General features: G+C 38.2%; 1 protein-coding gene across 2 annotated transcripts; it reads right to left on the bottom strand.

Moving 5' to 3' along the window:
* Positions 1-260: 260 nt before the first annotated feature.
* Positions 261-19,220, bottom strand: susd2 (sushi domain containing 2). Of its 2 annotated transcripts, XM_057348998.1 has the most exons (15): positions 18,846-19,220; positions 18,507-18,702; positions 17,525-17,673; positions 17,256-17,423; positions 16,503-16,677; positions 16,160-16,361; positions 15,844-15,929; positions 14,854-15,122; positions 14,465-14,608; positions 14,229-14,387; positions 13,805-14,053; positions 13,134-13,412; positions 11,520-11,696; positions 5,610-5,706; positions 261-1,516 (listed from the first exon to the last, which is right to left on the bottom strand). In XM_057348998.1, the coding sequence occupies exons 1-15, from the start codon at positions 18,919-18,921 to the stop codon at positions 1,462-1,464; spliced, it is 2,481 nt and encodes an 826-aa protein (XP_057204981.1). In that variant the 5' UTR covers positions 18,922-19,220; the 3' UTR covers positions 261-1,461. The 2 variants fall into 2 exon arrangements, with proteins under 2 accessions (XP_057204981.1, XP_057204990.1); XM_057349007.1 differs by lacking the exon at positions 5,610-5,706.
* Between the last annotated feature and the right edge of the window lie 7 nt (positions 19,221-19,227).

Raw genomic sequence — 19,227 nt, 5'->3', positions numbered from 1 at the left:
AGGGCAGAGGCCATACGTACGCCCTGTTTCAAATTCCCTTCCACGTGTTTGTTTTCCGAAGGAAAAGTTACTCCAGCTTGAGCGTCGCATGGGGACCTGTGGCTAGCTGTGAACAGAACATGGATAGGTTTTCAGTGGACGTTTGCCTTTGTACACTGATCTAGTGCCAACTTCCTCTACACCAATGTTTTGGTGGTGCGCTTCTTTGAAAAGTAGAATAAGACAATGAACACAGTTTAAAACTTTAGTTAGTCATTTAAATTAATTTATTAATGTAGATAGAATAATACAACAGAAATTTTGTACAAAATGTCAGTATTGAAATATAAAGACCTGCAAAACGAAAAGAATTGCTCAAAACTTGATGCGCTGCCATGCATTCTGCTGCTGTTTACATAGGCAGCGACCTTCTAAGGGAATATGCATCATAAGCAGACCGAGACAACATCTGCAGAATGGATTTGAATGTGTTGAAAAGAACACAGAGTACTACATGCTTGTTGGTAGCAGAACCAAAAGAAAGCAAATGTTTCATTTGAACAAAGGGATGAAGACCACGGAGAGCATTTCTCTTGGCTCGGTCCGCCATCTTGAATCATTTTAAAACGCCTTAAAATTATGTCAAGGTAAAGAATTTCACTAGGATTTACCCTATTGTTTTACAAGGCACAGTATGAGATTTTGGCAGCGAGAAGTCACGAAGGTGTAGCTTGGTGATGCTGTGAAGAAATGTGTAATGATGGGATTTGTTGTCTCCACCTCCACTGGTGATGGGTCAATCCGACGGCACTCTCAAATTATGGTCACGGATGACAAAGTGTTATAACAATTACGTTATAGCGTAAGCCAACAGACGATACAAGTACTATTATGCATTTTTCATGAGACTCACTGTATTGCTATGAGCTGTATTGAACTGTTTTGAACTGCGCAAATCGATTGTTGTATTACATCAAAGTATCGCGAGAGTGACTTGACAGTACTGTATTCGAATCGCTCTTATGATACTGTGATGTCATTTAGGTCTCAATGTCCTCAAACAACTATTGTTTCTAAGGTAGTAAAAGCGAAAACAACATGACATCAACGTGTGACGAAATAAGGCATGTTACACTGGTTAAAACGAAATTTAACATGGTTGAAAACATTATTTGAGATCACAAGTGAACAAACCATAACACTGTGCAGGTGGTTTTTAATGCGAAAATCTTACATATTGTGCCTTTAAGTTTTAGAAGGGTAGTAAAATCTCCCATGTGTGGTTGACACAAATCTGAAGCCCACAGGTTGCAAGACGACAAATCAGTCAGTGTTTAGCATCTAGAATAAAGCTGAACTATTGTCTAATATGCATAAATGAAATGTATCAATTTAAACTAAAGATTTGACCATTCTAACCTGTCTAATAAAACATATTTACAAAATGTACGAAAGATGAACATCCAATGCATTTCGTAAACATCACAGGTTTGATGCGTAATAGGTCACCTTGTTGTCCTGTAGTCTCTTTGCCTCTCTGAAACGAGAAATAAAAACAAATCATAACTAATATGCAGAAACATCAGTGCGGTTGCATTATCAGAAACAGATGAGGAATTTCTAAACAGACTTTCAATCATTAAAATTGCAGGTCGGCATGAGCGTGCACGTTTGCACGCTACGACACACTCCTCCCATTGGCTGTCCACAGGTGAACAGAATGTCTTGTCTCTTAGGAACTGTCCACGCCATTATTTACAGAAACATCCCCAAGGCTTTTTCTATATGAGATTGCCAAGAGCTCATTAGAGACTATAATCTTTTTCTTGCCCATGTAAATCACCGCCCAGCAGTCCAGCCTGTGAGAACCGTTCTGAAGCAGGACCGGTCTCTCATAAAGCACAAAAGGCTGGTACACGCTGCACCCCCTACCAAAAAAATTAAAACTTTTAAAGTTGACTGACGGATTTAGAAAAGGAACGGGAAGCAGAAATGAAAAAAAAAAAGGGTAACACGCTCATCCAAATAAACATAACAACTGTTGAAATGTTTTGGTCTTATTGTGAAACTGTATCACATTAGCATTTTTACTGTGTCCCAGAAACAATATTTCAAAGTTGGTTGAGAAATATAACATTTTAATTCAACATCAATACAATAACTTTCTCATCTCCAAAAGACCTTTTAGCAACTTAAAGGTCCAGTGTGTAATATTTTCAGGATCTATTGACAGAAATGCAATATAGTGTACTGTACATAACTATGTCTTCAGAGGTGTATAAAGACCTTTTTAAAAACCAAGGGTTGTGTTTTTATTACCTTAGAATGAGCTATTTCTATCTACATACACCGCGGGTCCACTTACATGGAATTTGCCAAGATGTTTCTACAGTAGCCCTAAATGGACAAACTGCTCCACAGAGCACGTTTCGTGAATACGTATCTCCTTCGGCAAAGAAGCAAAAATGTGACGACATCTTAGTGTTGTGTGAGCCACCGTAGTGCTTTAAAAGGGAGGGGTGGAGTGAGCCATTGGTTGCAATTCGCAACCTCACCGCTAGATGCCGCTAAATTTTATACACGGGACCTTTAAGAAACTTACAGTAAGAATGAAAATACAGCAAAAACTGGTAATAGGTTCTTGTATAACTTTTAACGGAGTGATATTTACAAAGGCTTACAGTAAGCATATTCTTGTAGCATAACAATTCTTACATTTTACCTGGACTTAAACCGAGCAAAATAATTTTTACTCAAACGTATTCCCTTAAATGTGTATAAACATCATAAATCTGTAAGCCTTTATAATTATACCATACAGAAAATGTTAAGTGGGTAAAAGTGTTTACTGATAAGCATCTCTCCTGTGCGGGCCCCTGCTTTGACTTTGATGTGCGATAGGGCCAGAATGAGGAACCATAACAACGTGTGTGTGTGTGTCAGTGTTAATGACTTTGCAGCGGGAGGGTGAGAGACCTGCTGAAACTTGCTGGGAAACCCAATCGCTGGAAAGTACCAGGTTGTCTGAGGCAGCTAAGTATGTTAGACACATTGACACACACCTACATGCAGATGAAAGAAGGAACAAAAGGAACACACTGATGCCGACACAGATACACATGTGTAGGACAACGTATTGAACCTAAACACACAAATACACCCACAATTACAGTATATACCCGTATGAACTTGGAGGAAAGATTTCACAATTTATTCACTCAACTAAGACCAAACCATAAGGCTGGAAGACAAAAGTATCCAATATGTCCAAAGAATATAAAAATGACTGACGATGGACTGAATGTGTGCATTGAATAAAAGCATATAGGATTTTTAGAGTTTTAGTATGCATGTGCTCTGCCTAAAGAAAAACAGCAGTCGTATTCAGAAAGATCAGATGCCTACTTAGATAAAGGTAACTTTAAAAGGCATTGTCGGATGTTTTAAAAGATGGGTAGAAATATAATGGTGCACTCTAAAAATATTGCCTTATTTTCAACTCAGTGTTGGGTCAAAAAGGGCTGAACCCAGCTGTTGGGTTGTACAATACCCTGAGCAGGGTTATTTTAACCCAAAATGCTGGGTTGTTTTAACCCTTGGTTGGGTCCAATATAAACCATTTTCTGGGTTAATTTGACCCAACACTTCGGTTGTTCGGTTGGACACAAAGAAAGATATTTGAAAGAATGTTAGCAATTTACAGTTCTGGAACATCATTCACTGCCCTAGTAGAAACAAATATTGTATTTTTTTGTTCTGTTGAACACAAAAGAAGATCTTTTGAAGAATTTAGGAAAGCAAACAGTTCTGGGGCACTTTTGACTACCATAGTAATTTTTCCTACTATGGTATTCAATGATGCCCAGGAACTGAAAATTACCAACATTCTTCCGAAAAAAATTCTTTTGCATTTAGCAGAACAAAGAAAATTATACATATTTGGAACAACTTGGGGGTGAGTAATTCATGACAGAATTTTCATTTTTGGGTGAACTATACCTTTAAATGTGATTCATTGACCCAAAAAAATAAGACCGATTTCTTTCTTTATTAAAAAAATTGAACCGATACAATGCCATAACACTGTTATCGCCGAAAACCGTGTAGTAAAAAAGGTGATATTGTGACAGCCCTATTGTATGACCAGGCCTTGGTAGGTATTAAAATCGAGCTAGTGTGTATCTTAGGTGAAGAATTAACAGCATTAAAAAGCTTGTCTGAAATGTACCAACATTATATAAACAATATAAACAAGTAGATAAACAAGCATTAGTCACAGACCTTTAGCATAAACACCCCGAGGTACAGAGAGACAGACAGCGCGAGATTGAATCTGCTATTCTACTTGCCTTCATGACCACAAATATAAGGGTCTATGACTGCACAGCGTCACACCTTTTAGTTTTATCAGCACATTTGTAACGCTACATCCCCATGCGCTTCTGCCTCTCTCTCTCTCTCTCACTACAGGTGTGCACCTTTGACTCACATTACTCTCCCCCACAGGATAAAAGCGGATGCTTTTATGAGGGGCAGGTGAGACATATTACCCCCCATGGCTGAAACTCTAGACGTGATCTAACTGAATGCTAGAGGCTAGACAACCGGAGGAAAGAGAGTGATGGGGAAGTGACGCTTAACATTTCTTTCATAATTATGGAAACATTTTTATATTTTTGACTAACACGACATTGTTTAAACTGACCTGCATGACAAAATATTGTTTGAACAACTAAGAAAAATTGTAAGGAAAAGCTAAGGAAATGAGATGAAAATGTTGTACTGTAGATTTTTAATATCTACTGTAAATCTCTGATTTGTCTGCGACGGGTTCTGGCATGAAGATGTACAACCGTTTCCTGCACAGGTGAGTTTTACGACTTAACCTTCAACATATCGAGATTAGGCCTATATATGAGACATTTCAGTAGTAAGGTTCTGACAAATTACGACATGAAATATATGCTTGATATTCTACCATAAATTACAGTAAAGAGACCCCACAAAACTCACATATGAAGGCAATGTATTTAACGTCATGTCCAGTATGTATTTTCTTCAAAAACTGTTGTTTACAAACCAATGGATAATGAAACTAATATAATAAATATTTAAACTAAAATTGCTATGTTAAAAAACCATTATTGAACAATTAAAATGATTATTGATATTGCGCTAATCATGCACATATGATAGTACAGTAAATTATTCATCAATTTTCCTCAAAGAGCCACAATTGTTACAAACTATTGTTGCTATAACTAAGACAAAAACAAACTGGAAAATAAAAAAATAAGTTGATAAATTACTTTAGACTTATACTATTTATTTATTAAAAATAACTCATATTAAAAAAAGCATTTTAATAGTTATTGTGGCAATATCGTAAATTCTTTTGGCTATGATAATCAAGTATTTGGCTATGATAATCATCTGATATCCTCTTGTTAAGTCGCGACGTAAGGAATACTGTTTCTGGGTCCAACCTAACCCTAAACCCTAAACCTAACCTAACAATTATGCTCAATTAATTGTGGGAAGCAAACATCATTATCACGATTAAAATACGTTTTAAAGTTTAAATGTAGTTTATAAACAAATAGAAATAAAAAAAACACATTTAGACTCACTTCTTTTGTTGCTTTGTGTAAACAACGATTGCTATCACCATTATAACCACCGCCAACACCGCACCAACACTGCCCAACACAATGGCCAGAGTATTATCTGTAAATAAAAGCAAACAACACAGCTAACTAATAATGAAATATTGTGGAATATAAATGTGAATTAGCGAAAGATGTAAGTTCATTAAACAAAACGATATCAAAAACTGACCATTTTCATCATGGATTTTAGTACAAGGTACTAGGGATGTAACGATTCACTCAGCTCGCGATGCGAGTCACGATTCTGATCTCACGATGCGATTTACTCACGATTTACTCACGATTTATTTTTACAAAATGAGTTGAAACAAATTAGAAATGAACAACTTCCCTTGCATTATTTCTTAAATGCTTCACGTTTCTTTGTATAATAAAATAATGTTTTATTTCAAATAACAAAACTAAACTGCAATTTTATAACAAATTAATAATAGAAAAAGTCTCTTTAATATAAACAAACTAATACTGTCTGAGCTTTTCTTGGATTTTTTTGCATTTAAGAAATATCAGTATGTCCATGTTTAGATTTGCAGTGAAAATAGCGGCCCCTGCTGTTCAAAAAATGTATTGCGATTCAGTTCACACCTCAACCGATTTGAATCGTCACTCATTATAACCGATTTTCAACCGGCTCACGGTGAATCGTTACATCCCTACAAGGTACCATGGTAATATTGTATCAAGTGAATAACCTTAGAGTGCCGTGGAATAAATAAATGAAAATTTAAATTATTTGAGGATTCAATAAATGATCTCAATAAATGTGAACAAGGTAATTGTTACACACACATGGGGATATCCTGAACAAAGGGGAAATCCTGAACAAAGGAAAACATCAAATTGTTCATATCATAACAACAATGCTGATAAGAAAATTTTCTATTCATTGTGCGCCAAGCTGAAATAAAGCATACGCCCAGTGCACTTTCAGCGTACAAAATTACACACCATTTGCATTTTTGACATTTTTATTACGTTTACATTCATTATTTTAGCTCAAGCCTCTATCCAAAGTGACTTACAAATTCATCCCTAAAGGCTCTGACCCTCAGCATGCAGCCAACAAGCCTGCTTTGCATTTCATCCAGGCAAGCCTATTTTCTCTTGATAAACACTCAGTTACATAATCAACGGAAACGTCAATGCAAATGAAGCGTGTTCTCTATTACAACCACAAGCCTCCTTTGGCCATCAAGTCCAACAGGCAAAGTCAGAAAAGCAGCATGACCGACGCTCGTGTATTTAAGAATATTTCATCCAGGTGCATTTCATTCAATGTTCCATCAGCGGAGATGAGAAATAATGATCAAAATAATGCTAAAAGATACACACGGTTTTCGAAGAATGTAATACACATTACATACAGCACAATTTCTAAAGGATCACAAGTTTTTATTTGTACTTGTTGTGCTTTTCTAGCCACGCAAGAGGGTTGCAGGTGACCGCTGACTGATGCTGATGACACGTTGCCTTGGAAACATAAAAAAGAGCAGGACTAAACTCGCACCATCAGTTTCACTCTTTGTCACACTCTCCCCCTCACGGCCGCTGCGCTCGACTGTCACGTCGCATTTCCACCATTGCCTGTGTCCGTCATTTGTTTTTTCCTCTCTCCTCTCCCCGCATCCTCCCGAGCCTGTGAATGTCTCATTGGGATGCTCATATCTGAGTGACCCCATGAATATCTTTTTTACTGGAACATCACTTCTACTAACCTTCCAAATGGATTTCTCAAACTGTGTCTGAATAAATTAGCCAGTGGATCAGCGCAAAATTCCTCAATGTGAACAAAAATCTTACTCGAGTCCATCTGAAATACTAACATTAAACCATTGTATTAGTAGTTATGAGTGTAGCTTAGTTTAGTTTACTTTTTGTTAATAACACAACATTTTGATCGCCACGACAGACAGTGATGTTATCTCCCCAGACCATATGATTTTCCTCCTTGTTACCCGCATCTTTCTCTCCCTTTCCTTCATTTCACCCTCACTTTCCTGGCCTTTCCTCCTCTGGATGTGAACAGTTCCGTAATGCATGCAAATAACTAACCGTTGAGGGTAATTTGCTGGGGGTTCCGAGCGCCATAATGGGAAGTCAATTACAGGCCCGAGCAGCCCTTTGATCTCACTGTCGCCGACACGCTTGACGGGGATGTGGGCTAGAATGTCAACCTTTATCAGCCAATAACCAAAACAAAAGAAAAGAGGAGGAGCGGGAGAAACAGAGATGGCGAGAAAGAGAGGGAAAGTAGCGAAACAGATAAGAGGGAGACAAGTCATTGAGACATTATCTTGGCACATGGCAGTAAACAAGGTTTAGAGGGACTGTCGCTTGAAGTATAGGTGGAGTCCGAGGCTCCTTACTCATAAAGACACTAGATTAGAGCTCTGACGATCAGGCAGGCTGAGAAAGGCCAACCTTCAAAACAAAGAGAATGTCTAAAGACACACTCAAGTGTCACGTCACAAGAGTACAAGATAACGCTATACCACACAGTAAGAACAAATGAGATGTATGTGTGGTTAGATTGTCCTTCAACCTGAACTACAGCAGATCTGTCTGACGTATTCACATTCTTATCATAAATGTAGAATTCTCAAAATTCAAAAAGGAGAGTGAGATAAGTGGTGGGAGAGACAGGTATGGGAGAGTAAAATAAGTGGAGAGAGACAGACAGATGGGGAGAGAGACAGGTACGGAAGAGTGAGATAAGTGGGGAGAGACAGGTATAGGAGACTGAGATAACTGGAGAGAGACAGGGGGAGAGAGACGGGTATGGAAGAGTGAGATAAGTGGAGAGAGACAGGTATAGGAGACTGAGATAAGTGGGGAGAGAGAGACAGACAGATGGGGAGAGAGACAGGTATAGGAGACTGAGATAAGTGGGGAGAGACAGGTATAGGAGACTGAGATAAGTGGGGAGCGACAGACAGATGGGGGAGAGAGACAGGTATGGAAGAGTGAGATAAGTGGGGAGAGACAGGTATAGGAGACTGAGATAAGTGGGGAGAGAGAGACAGACAGATGGGGAGAGAGACAGGTATAGGAGACTGAGATAAGTGGGGTGAGACAGACAGATGGGGAGAGAGACAGGTATAGGAGACTGAGATAAGTGGGGTGAGACAGACAGATGGGGAGAGAGACAGGTATAGGAGACTGAGATAAGTGGGGTGAGACAGACAGATGGGGAGAGAGACAGGTATAGGAGACTGAGATAAGTGGGGAGAGACAGACAGATGGGGAGAGAGACAGGTATAGGAGACTGAGATAAGTGGGGTGAGACAGACAGATGGGGAGAGAGACAGGTATAGGAGACTGAGATAAGTGGGGTGAGACAGACAGATGGGGAGAGAGACAGGTATAGGAGACTGAGATAAGTGGGGAGAGACAGACAGATGGGGAGAGAGACAGGTATAGGAGACTGAGATAAGTGGGGTGAGACAGACAGATGGGGAGAGAGACAGGTATAGGAGACTGAGATAAGTGCGGAGAGACAGACAGATGGGGAGAGAGATGGGTATAGGAGACTGAGATAAGTGGGGAGAGACAGGTATAGGAGACTGAGATAAGTGGGGAGAGACAGACAGATGGGGGAGAGAGACAGGTATGGAAGAGTGAGATAAGTGGAGAGAGACAGGTATAGGAGACTGAGATAAATGGGGAGAGACAGATGGTGAGAGAGACAGGTAAGAGGGAGAGAAAGACAGGATGAGGAGAGAGAGATCAAAGGAAAGAACAGTGGGGGACAGACAGGTGCGGGAGAAAGAGGCAGGTAGGAAGAAAGACACAGATGCGTACGGAGAAAAAGACAAGAGAGGAGATATATGTAGAGAGAGACGGCCAGGTGTATTGGAAAGACTGATGCAGGGAAGAGGAGAGACTGTAGAAGAGAAAGACAAATAAATAGAAAAGAATACAGACAGGTTATGAAGTAAGAGATAACGGTAAGGAGTAGAAGAACTGTATTCCTTTCTCACACATGAACTGATATCAGACTAGCCTATAAAGACCTACTCCTTGGTAGAAAATGTTGTCTGGTGTTTCAAAACATCAACAATCTGTACATGCACTGCCAAAGCGACAAAAAAACTACTTCAATTAACATCAGTGCCAAAAGTTTACTAAACCTCCCGGGCTGGTGCATTACCCACCCACATCACAGTATTGTGAGAAGTAGCGTGTGTGGGAGTGCCCATATATCAAGACAAACACTTTCAGACTATTTCCTAATGGTAAATAATGATCTATTTACTGTAGCCGTGTGAGATGCTGGACAGTGAACAGAGGGAAAGACTAATGCTTCAGTAATAGAAAAATGACTCTCAGAGAGCCAATGGTAAACAAGGTACACACACAAACCTGCAACTGTGTGTGAGTGTAAAACCTGTCTTTATAAATATGATGATCAAGTCCTGTTAATAAATGTTGTGATTATAATGTATTAATACAAAAACCGGACTACAGTGGATCAGTAAAACAGCGAACATATTGGGTTTTGTCCACTGAACATATATTTGTACATAAAACCTTGTGATTCAGGTTATATAAATATTTTAGAAATATAAAAGTTGCCCTATAATGTTTTAATTATTTCAGAGTAACAAAAATAATGTGTTATAACTTGATCTGGGAAAGTTCTGCATATAAATAAAACCCCTATAAATGTTATTATATAAACTGATCTTAAATATCGAAATCCTTGGTTTTATTTTGTGACTATTCTGTGCATTTCAGCAGCATAAGGATACACTGTATGTTTGCAAAAAATGACAAATGGCTTTAAAGTTGAGTTTGTGCAGAAAGTCTTAAGAGTATACAGTTTATATTCGTTATGTAGAATAGTCCCTTTCTTCAAATGAGGGGAAAAAATGATGTGTACACACCTGATGGAATCCACTTACTTTATTGCACAACTAAGCTTGCAATTTACACGCATTACTTTGTGAATGAAATCTATTACATTTGCAACAGCTTTTACCAATAAAAGGCTAGCCGATCAATATCAAATGTGACAAACTGCACTGGCTGAACTCAACTACTGGACGTATTTCGTTACAAATCATCCACTATGTTTGAGATAGCGTGTTTTCAATAAATGAATTATTTCAGTGGAAGATTATTTGGCTCACGGGCTTTTATAAAGCACGCTGTTTTTGTTTTGGCTCTCCGGTTACCAAACTTAACCCCTTAAAGGGCAGCAAATCTGCGGGGGAGGAATAAGTGATCCGTGTGTTTGATGGAGAGGATCCAAATCAGATTCTAAACAGATCCATCCTGTAGATCTGTATCGAGAGGAAGTGTGCGGTTCTGCTCGGAGACCGAGAGGTCAAGAGTTAACAAACTTAAGCACATCCAGGTCTGTCTGTAATAAGTCTGCAGGGGTTCCAGTTATTGTGATGTCTGTCTGTTTGTCTGACTGATGGATCAGTGGGTTTTATGTGTGAATGCCTGTCTGACTGATGGGAGATGTTCATGGCTATCTCACTGAAAAAGTTTATGGATGTCTGAGACATCAAAAAATGACTGGCGACTGTTTGGCTCAGTTGAACGGATTAATAAAAAAGTGCTTATATTGATTTAATGGAATAAACAAGAAAAAGTAAAAAACTGGCCTTTAAAGAATGACCACAGGCAGATGTAAATTTTGAAAGGGCAAACACTGCCACCTAGTGGCGGTTTTGTATAAAATAATTTCGGAACTGCTACTTATTGCTTTGAACACAGTGGGACCACTGGAGATGAAGCCCCTCCCACAAGCTGTGATGTCATGCAGTACATAAAATGTATTAAATGTATGACAGCACTTAACACTCTGCTGAAACAATTCATATTTTATTTTATCCAGATATAAAACCTTGCTTTACCCACCAGCCACACAGCTTGTCTCCTGTCCGGACCATTTTCCGTCCCCGTCGCAGGTGCGTTCCTGAGATCCATAGAGACGGTATCCATCATGACACGAGAATGTGACCGTTGCTCCTTCTAGGTACAAGGTTCCATCCTTCTGGCCATGGTAGGGTGGTGATAACCAACCACAGGATTGCACTAAGATCAAAAAGACCATTGCAGAAGAACAAAAACCTCCTATTATTACACCATATCACAAATAGGTTTTAATAACTGATAAGATAATCATATCAAAAGTTATGCTTATGTAATATGCAATTGTTTTTGAGTCAAAGATCAAATTTATAATTTGTTGCGATTTAATCAGCATGTGATGATGTTTAAAGTTCATCAACACATCTGATTTTGTGATGACACTGTAGTGTTGAAATTCATCTTTATCATAAGACATAAAGCAGAACATTTGATAAGACCTGTGTGAGCGTGTGCAAAAACCCAAAGCTACTGGGCAATAACATGCAAATGTCGAACCTTACCATGAAAAATAATGATTTTCCAAGATTTTCACCAAACTGCATTTGATGGTTTAAATACTTATGTAAGGTCTTGCAAAGTTTTTAAAGCATGATTTTTTTAAAGTCAAGAATTGTCACAACCTTCACGGTCCATTGTTGGGTATTATTGCTTCTATTTTGTGCACTTTAATTCATTAAAATCCTACAAAGCACTGTATGTCATCTCTCAAACACTTGTTTTCTTTTTTTGTCACATCCATAATGCGTGTTTATGTCCCTCATCTTAAATAGAAAATGTGTGTAAACTGATATTTTTGATTTTCCTATTTGATAGGAAAATATAAACAGATGGGTCAATATATTGGCAGCAAAATAATACTTTCTTTGAGAGTTTATTTCAAGTTTTAACTGCAAAAGTCACATTTATAAAGCTGGAATTGCTAACTATTTGCTTTCAGGTACAGTAACAACAAAACACCTTTATTGAAGATATTATATAAAATTGTATAAAATAAAAATAGCGCAAATAACAAACACTCTTAAAATGATGCTAAAGTGTGCCATTTGTTTTATGGTAACATGCTTTCTTATTTTAAGACTTGTAATATAACTTAATTTAAGTTCTTATCTTACGGGCCATTTTTTTCAAATGCATAAATCCAAGCATGTTTTGGGAGTTTTCGGTAACACTTCACAAAAAGGTTGTATTAGTAAACAATTAGTTAATGAATTTGCTAACAGGAACTAACAATGAACAATACTCCTACAGCATTTATTCATCTTAGTTCATGTTAATTTCAGCATTTACTAATACATGTTTAAAATCAAATGTCGTTAGCTAATGCACCATGACCTAACATGAATAACTGTATTGGCCATTCACTAACATTAACAAGGATCAATAAATACTGAAAAAACTATATTGTTCATTGTTAGTGTATGATAGCTAATGCATTTACTAAAGTTAACAAATACAACCTTATCGTAAAGTGTTACCGTGTTGTAAAAAAAGCTTCCAATGTAAACGATTATTCTTGTTTTTTAAGTACAGGACCCTGATTGATGGTTATTTTCTGGACCACTTCATCAACTGTTTTCTGGTTCCTCTGAATACACTCACCAGATTGCAGAGCAGTCTTGATGGACGTATGACTCCGGAAGGATAGCAGTGTTGCATTGCCTTGTTCCAGGCTGCGTGTGATTAGCGCGTCATATTTACAGAACTCCGCCCCCTGCCCTGAACACATCAGCAGCGTCGGCTCCAGCAGGGGGTCCTCGGGGTCTTCGGCCACAGAAAATACTGGGATGAAAGATGGATCGTGCTTTGGGGCGTAATAATATTCATCCAGGAGGTGGGTTGAGTCGTAAGTGAACAGTGAAGTTTCATTCGTAACGGCCCCTGGTGAGAAAAACACATTGGACTTTGGAAAGACACATTTTGGAGATGACCTCATGTTTCCTCGCGATTGATGCATCATGTTTATTACATTTCTAAAGCGTTGTGGAATTAAACACAGCACTCAAACGGATTGGTTTAAATGTTCTCTTGTGTATTATTTTGTTGTTCGCAGATGTTTCGGAACCAATGTGCAATTAAATTGAATTGAGGTTTTTGTAACTGCTCTGGAACCCCATTGACACCAGCTGTGGTGTTGTGTCAGCTCCTGATCTGTATTTGTCGAGTGACTCCATCATCAATTTCTGCGCTAAAAACTTTAATATGCACATATGAGAGGACTGAGGTAAAAGTGAAAGTACAGTGAAACGTAAGTGAAGTCCAGTGTTACTCACAGCTAGCACTATGTGTGAATATGTCCTTTGCACTGCTGTTGAGTGGGATCATTCCACCGTTACTGGACGTAAAATCATCCTCAGGGTCATTGTTCATTGTACCGAGCAGCCCCTGTGTGTGGTTCTGAAAGTCAAGGGGCAGTAGAACAGTAAGGGTCATGACCCCTGCACTTGCTCTGACCTCAACCCCCGTCCCAGACGGAAACATTACCGTCACATTAGAGGGTTTGGGGGAAAAAACAAAAACATCTAGAAAAAAAGACAGAACACAATAGATCGTAATACACGCCAGGATAATACACGTGTACTACAAAAAATATATAAACAACACTTATTGCATATTGACATCTATTTGAAGCATTAGAAAACATTTTGTTTCTTTTGTATTAAAGTAATTTTAAATTTAAACATATCCAGGTCTTACCTTTAAGGTCCATCCATTTCTGCTCAGAGAACGTAAGCACCTGCTGATTCATAAACACCTGCAGCTCATCTGCTTTGTCTCCGAGCCGCACCTCGATGACATCAGAGTCCTTCTCCCGCATGGCCACAGAACAAAGCCGTGTTGCATTAGTGACAGAACCTGAAAGTACAGAACAAACTTCAAGACGTCATAGAGATTCTATGCATCCTAAATATCAGAAGTTTTCACCGACTCACCACTCTCTGATTTCATTGGCTCAGCCCTTCCTTGCACAGACAGCTGATAGGTTGAGGAATGAACCAGATGGTACTCCCCTTTCCCATTGAAGGTGAAAGTCACACCGTCGAATGTCACGAAGTGCGGGTCACCGAGAACAGCAGCTAATTGAAAAAATATCAGTTGAAGGACATTTCAGTTCGACGTGATTTCACCCCAGGTAAAGGTCAGACTAAAGCAAACTGCAATTTTATATTTCAAACAGAGATGGCGATATAGAAGCAAATGTTACGGTGTGCAGCTTTGAGCACATTTATTATACCTACTGTAAAACCTATTTTTATATTGTGACATGTATTCGTTTTACAGTGTATAAAATTAAGCAAATTTAAGTAGTTGTTTTCGTTACCCGCTCTTGGAGGACGGTATGTTCTGCAGTCACTAGACGGTCGGTGTGTGAAGTAATACTCGCAGTTATCTGACCACAGACAGCAGTAGTAGAAACTGATGACATCATACTTCCAGTGTGAGAATGCTGGAACTCTAGGAGGTTTTTTGTACGGTGGCGACCCCCAATCATGCCCTCGATCTGGGGTGCTGCCACCAATAGAGTCCCCTGTGAGCACCTGAGCTCCAGTGCCGTCATAGCAACACTGCTGACCGGCTCCATATTGAGGACTGCAAAACGACAGATGATGGGTCAGTCTCAAAGTAAACATCATAGCAAATTAGACTTATTTACATTCACGTTCATTCCTTTCTCAGGCACTTTTCTACAAAGTAATCACTTGACATTTAATCAGTATTTGCATGACCTGGATTTGAAACCCATGACCTGTTAATAATTCATCAAATATTTTCAGTTTCATTTTTGCCATTACTTTTTTATTTTACACTTACTAACACATACTGCAGTAATATCTATTAAATGTTATATTTTAGATACACTAATACTGAAACTGATTCGCGTTTTTCATCCACATACAGCTAAAAATAATCTTTAAATAAGTGACAGAATGATACATTGCCCAGGCTGATGAATCAGATATTATTGACCTACATGACAATTAAGTATAGTGTCCAAACATAAATCTGCACATGACGTATTATTGTGCAATTGTTCTGGTGCAACTTCACATGATCAAAACGGTGCTCGGAATACAAAAACATATTTAAGAACAATAAGAGCAACACTTGTGATGTCATGGGGTCAGAATAAAAATAGAGTAGATTATAAAGATAGTATTATAGTAAATTTGAAATAGATATAAAAACAGTGTTTAATAATTCAAGTCTCTAAAACATTAAATGTAAGATAAAATGTTGTACTACTATAATGGTTTCATTAGCCATCCTCCTATGTAAATATTAGCTTCAGACATTAAAAACTTTGTCATACCTGCCCTGTATGGCTCTGACACAGTGGATGGCACCTGGGTGATAAGTGCATAAACTGCCGGCCTCAATATCACAGCCGTAATCCGTCTGTAATAGCAACACACCTCAGCGTAAGATGCTATTGTATATCTAAGGTCTTTTACATTTATTTGTATAATTATATTTATCTCCGTTTACAAATTCTTTACCCTAATAGGTCTAATGTAATATAATTCCTGAATTAAATTGGTCAAATATAATACTGTCGAATCTAATATTTAATATTCACAATTTGTTGCAAATAGTCAAGATCTGAATGTGAAGAATTCTTCACTCGCATGGAATCTCCCGATGTCCGCACGAGCCTGAGCCAGCGTGCAGGGACAGTCGGTGATCTCAGTCTGGAAGCTGGGCATTGCTTTCTCCTCTTGGTCCCAAATGAGACATTTCTCCAGAGCCCAGCCTGCCGAGTCCTTCCTGAAGGCCTCCTCTAAATGCCAGGCGACCGCATACGCTACAGTCCACAAGGCATTCACATCCCTGTAAACAAAAACAACATGCCATACGGAGAGTTCACACGGTTGCCTCCACCAATAATAAACATACAAATAATCCCACTATATCAAAAGTCTTGCAATTTTACATCATTGAAAGAACTACATATCATTCAATTGTTCTTACTGGGCTCCATCTGGTTTGGTGCTGGGACTGACCCGCATGCTGCCCAGGTCCCAGAGGAAGTAGGGCTTTTCTGCGGGCTGTGGGGTAAAACTGAAGACTCCATTGTTGGGCACATCTCTGCCCACGGTGTACAGATACTTCCATTCTGCCTCCCAGTTACTGGAATACGCCACTCCTGTTATCATAATCATAATAGTTTATCTTTGTGATCATCTATTTTGTGTTTGAACTTTAAATAGATAGTATGTGTGCACTGTAAATATAGTCAACGTATTTAACAAACAATAAAGGGACTGGATGAATCTCTGGAAAACATACCCAGTCACCACAAAACTAGTTATAAGTTTGTAAAAAATAATAAATGAAATCAAAAGAAATCACTAAGGAAATGATGTATATAGGACCATTACAGTAACATGCATTTGGAGGTGGGGAAATCAATCTACTGTCCAAAAATAATGATGTAATGCAATGTTTTCATCGACTGAAGGAAATATTTTTACCCATTTTAACCAATCTGTTTACTTATGATTATTATAGATTCAGTGACAACCAAACACAGATGTGTAAATAAATTATTAGCTTTGAGGTTGACCATCTTTCTTTTGCTTGTCCTTTGTCCAAAAGGCAAAATTTCTGGATTTTACTTGACGTTATAATTACGAACTAATTACATAGAAGAAATGTGTTATTTAATGCACTACATGTGTTCATTATTTTAAAAGATCACCTATTCCGCTGAGCTTTACTCACCAGTCTCATTGTAACCCCACAGTTCGACGTTCACGGTCTTTGCTTTTATTAGAGATGGTATCCATATCATGGACAAATCTCCACCCACATTAGGGGTGCCGTAGTATTGCCACTGCGTTGCATTGCCTAGTATGATCTTGTGAAAAGGGCTCAGCTTACTATGATGAACTAATCAAAAGAATCAAAGAATATAAAAGAACAACAAATGTTGCAATACATCAAGACAAAAATGTTCACTGTACGATCTCTTCACTGTGTCTGTAGCTCACCTGACATCCACCTCCCTGATCTATCATAGCTGACTCCATCGGTGGAAACTTCAAAAGGGATCCAGCCCGACTCGTACAGCATAGGAGACATGCAATGACCCGTGCCGTTCACATCAACATAACCCTCAGTCAAAATATCAGACTTAAACCTGTGATAAAAACATGTTGTGCTCAGAAATAATGCAGAACAGTTGGTTGAAAAGACTTTCCTTTTCACCAAGGCCACTGTTGTACATGAACTTTGCAACTCGGATCCTGTCCTTGGAGATTCAAAGGAAATAAAAACATTACAACTTTGAAATCAACCATTTGTAATGTTTTAAAAGAACCTTCAGTAAAAATTTCCTCAACATCAGAACAACATACGGCATTTAAACCATGTATTTTAGCACAAACTTCATACATACTGTAGTAGCCTATTATAAAATAACATTGTTGTTTTACAGATCATAATATTTCTATGAAATAACAACTACTTTTACACGTAACTCTTTAAACATGGCATTAATATGTGCACAATGCATAATAATAAATGAAAACAATTGAAAGTAAAAATTAAAACAATTGCAAAACAGATTAAAATGTGATGTGGCAGATTTGGTTGTCGGTTTTATGTGCTTATCTACATTATGATATTTTATTTTTAGATTTGTGAGCACGGCAAATCTGTGTCGTACATTTACATTGTACAATTGTTATTCATTTAGCAGACACATTTATTCAAAGAGGCTTACAATTGAGAGAGAACTGTGATATTGTGCTATTTTTATTTTAGATTAGTAGCCCGTGTAGGCTAAGCACATTGGTCAGGAACTGTTGTATAAATCGTGATTATTAACAACAAAATATTAAAATAATCTGTTAACAAAACAACAACTAACACAAAAGACATTGTAACTGTTTAACCTTGTAACTTTGAATGTCTCTGTGGTTGAGCAGCATGGTTTGTGTGGGAATATAAACAGATTTCTGGCACACTTACCTACAAGTCAGGTTAATGTTTTGCTCAAAAGTAACGTGGAGAATTTCAAAGTCAGTTCCTCCAAGCAAAGATCCAGAGTAGGGTTTAATGTCAAGACAAAAGTGTTTATAATCTGCGCAGCAATCCTTAAAGGATTCACATGTTGTATGACAGGAGCATGTGTTCAACTTCTGACCGCAACTGCGCGCACACTGCGCTGAGTGAAAAAGCACAATTACACTGTATTAAATTGCACTGCGTTTACGAGTTTTAATGAGAAGAGCAGGTTTTTTCAATGAACAATAAATTATATATATATATATATATATGATACAATGCACGTATGCTTAAAGTACTTACCAGCAGTTCTGCGCAACAACTGAAGCAGCACTATGAAAATAAAAAGGAGAATTTTGTCCTGAGATTTGTACAACATTGCTTCTGACCGGATATGTTTTTAATAGCAACTGGTGTGGTATGAGACACATGTGTGGTTCACAGTTGTGACATTGTGACAAAGGTCTCGCGCTCTCTTGCAGTAACTGTTTAACAGCCAGAAAGTTGCCACGTGATATGAATGAAACTCTTGGCGCAACATATGCATATCATACATTTCCCTAAAGGCTGTGTGTGCAAAACATTAATATTACACGTGCACGTGTAATAAAGCTGTAAAGTTTTAAACTTTAGGACTTGGTACGTCATTTGGGTGTGCGAGATGTGACCATAACGGGAATGAGAA

The sequence above is a fragment of the Triplophysa rosa genome, linkage group LG2, assembly GCF_024868665.1.
Source record: "Triplophysa rosa linkage group LG2, Trosa_1v2, whole genome shotgun sequence".
Classification (NCBI taxonomy): Eukaryota; Metazoa; Chordata; class Actinopteri; order Cypriniformes; family Nemacheilidae; genus Triplophysa; species Triplophysa rosa.
This window is presented reverse-complemented; position numbering and strand designations above follow the sequence as displayed.

What these genes read in the sequence shown, in the direction of transcription:
- susd2 (XM_057348998.1), bottom strand. Translation starts at nt 18,921, where the DNA reads ATGTTGTACAAATCTCAGGACAAAATTCTCCTTTTTATTTTCATAGTG. An exon ending in GTCAGAGCCATACAGGGCAG is followed by an intron (nt 15,123 to 15,843) that starts GTATGACAAAGT and finishes GTCGTTTTGCAG; the next exon opens with TCCTCAATATGGAGCCGGTC. An exon ending in ATTCACACATAGTGCTAGCT is followed by an intron (nt 13,413 to 13,804) that starts GTGAGTAACACT and finishes TTTTCTCACCAG; the next exon opens with GGGCCGTTACGAATGAAACT.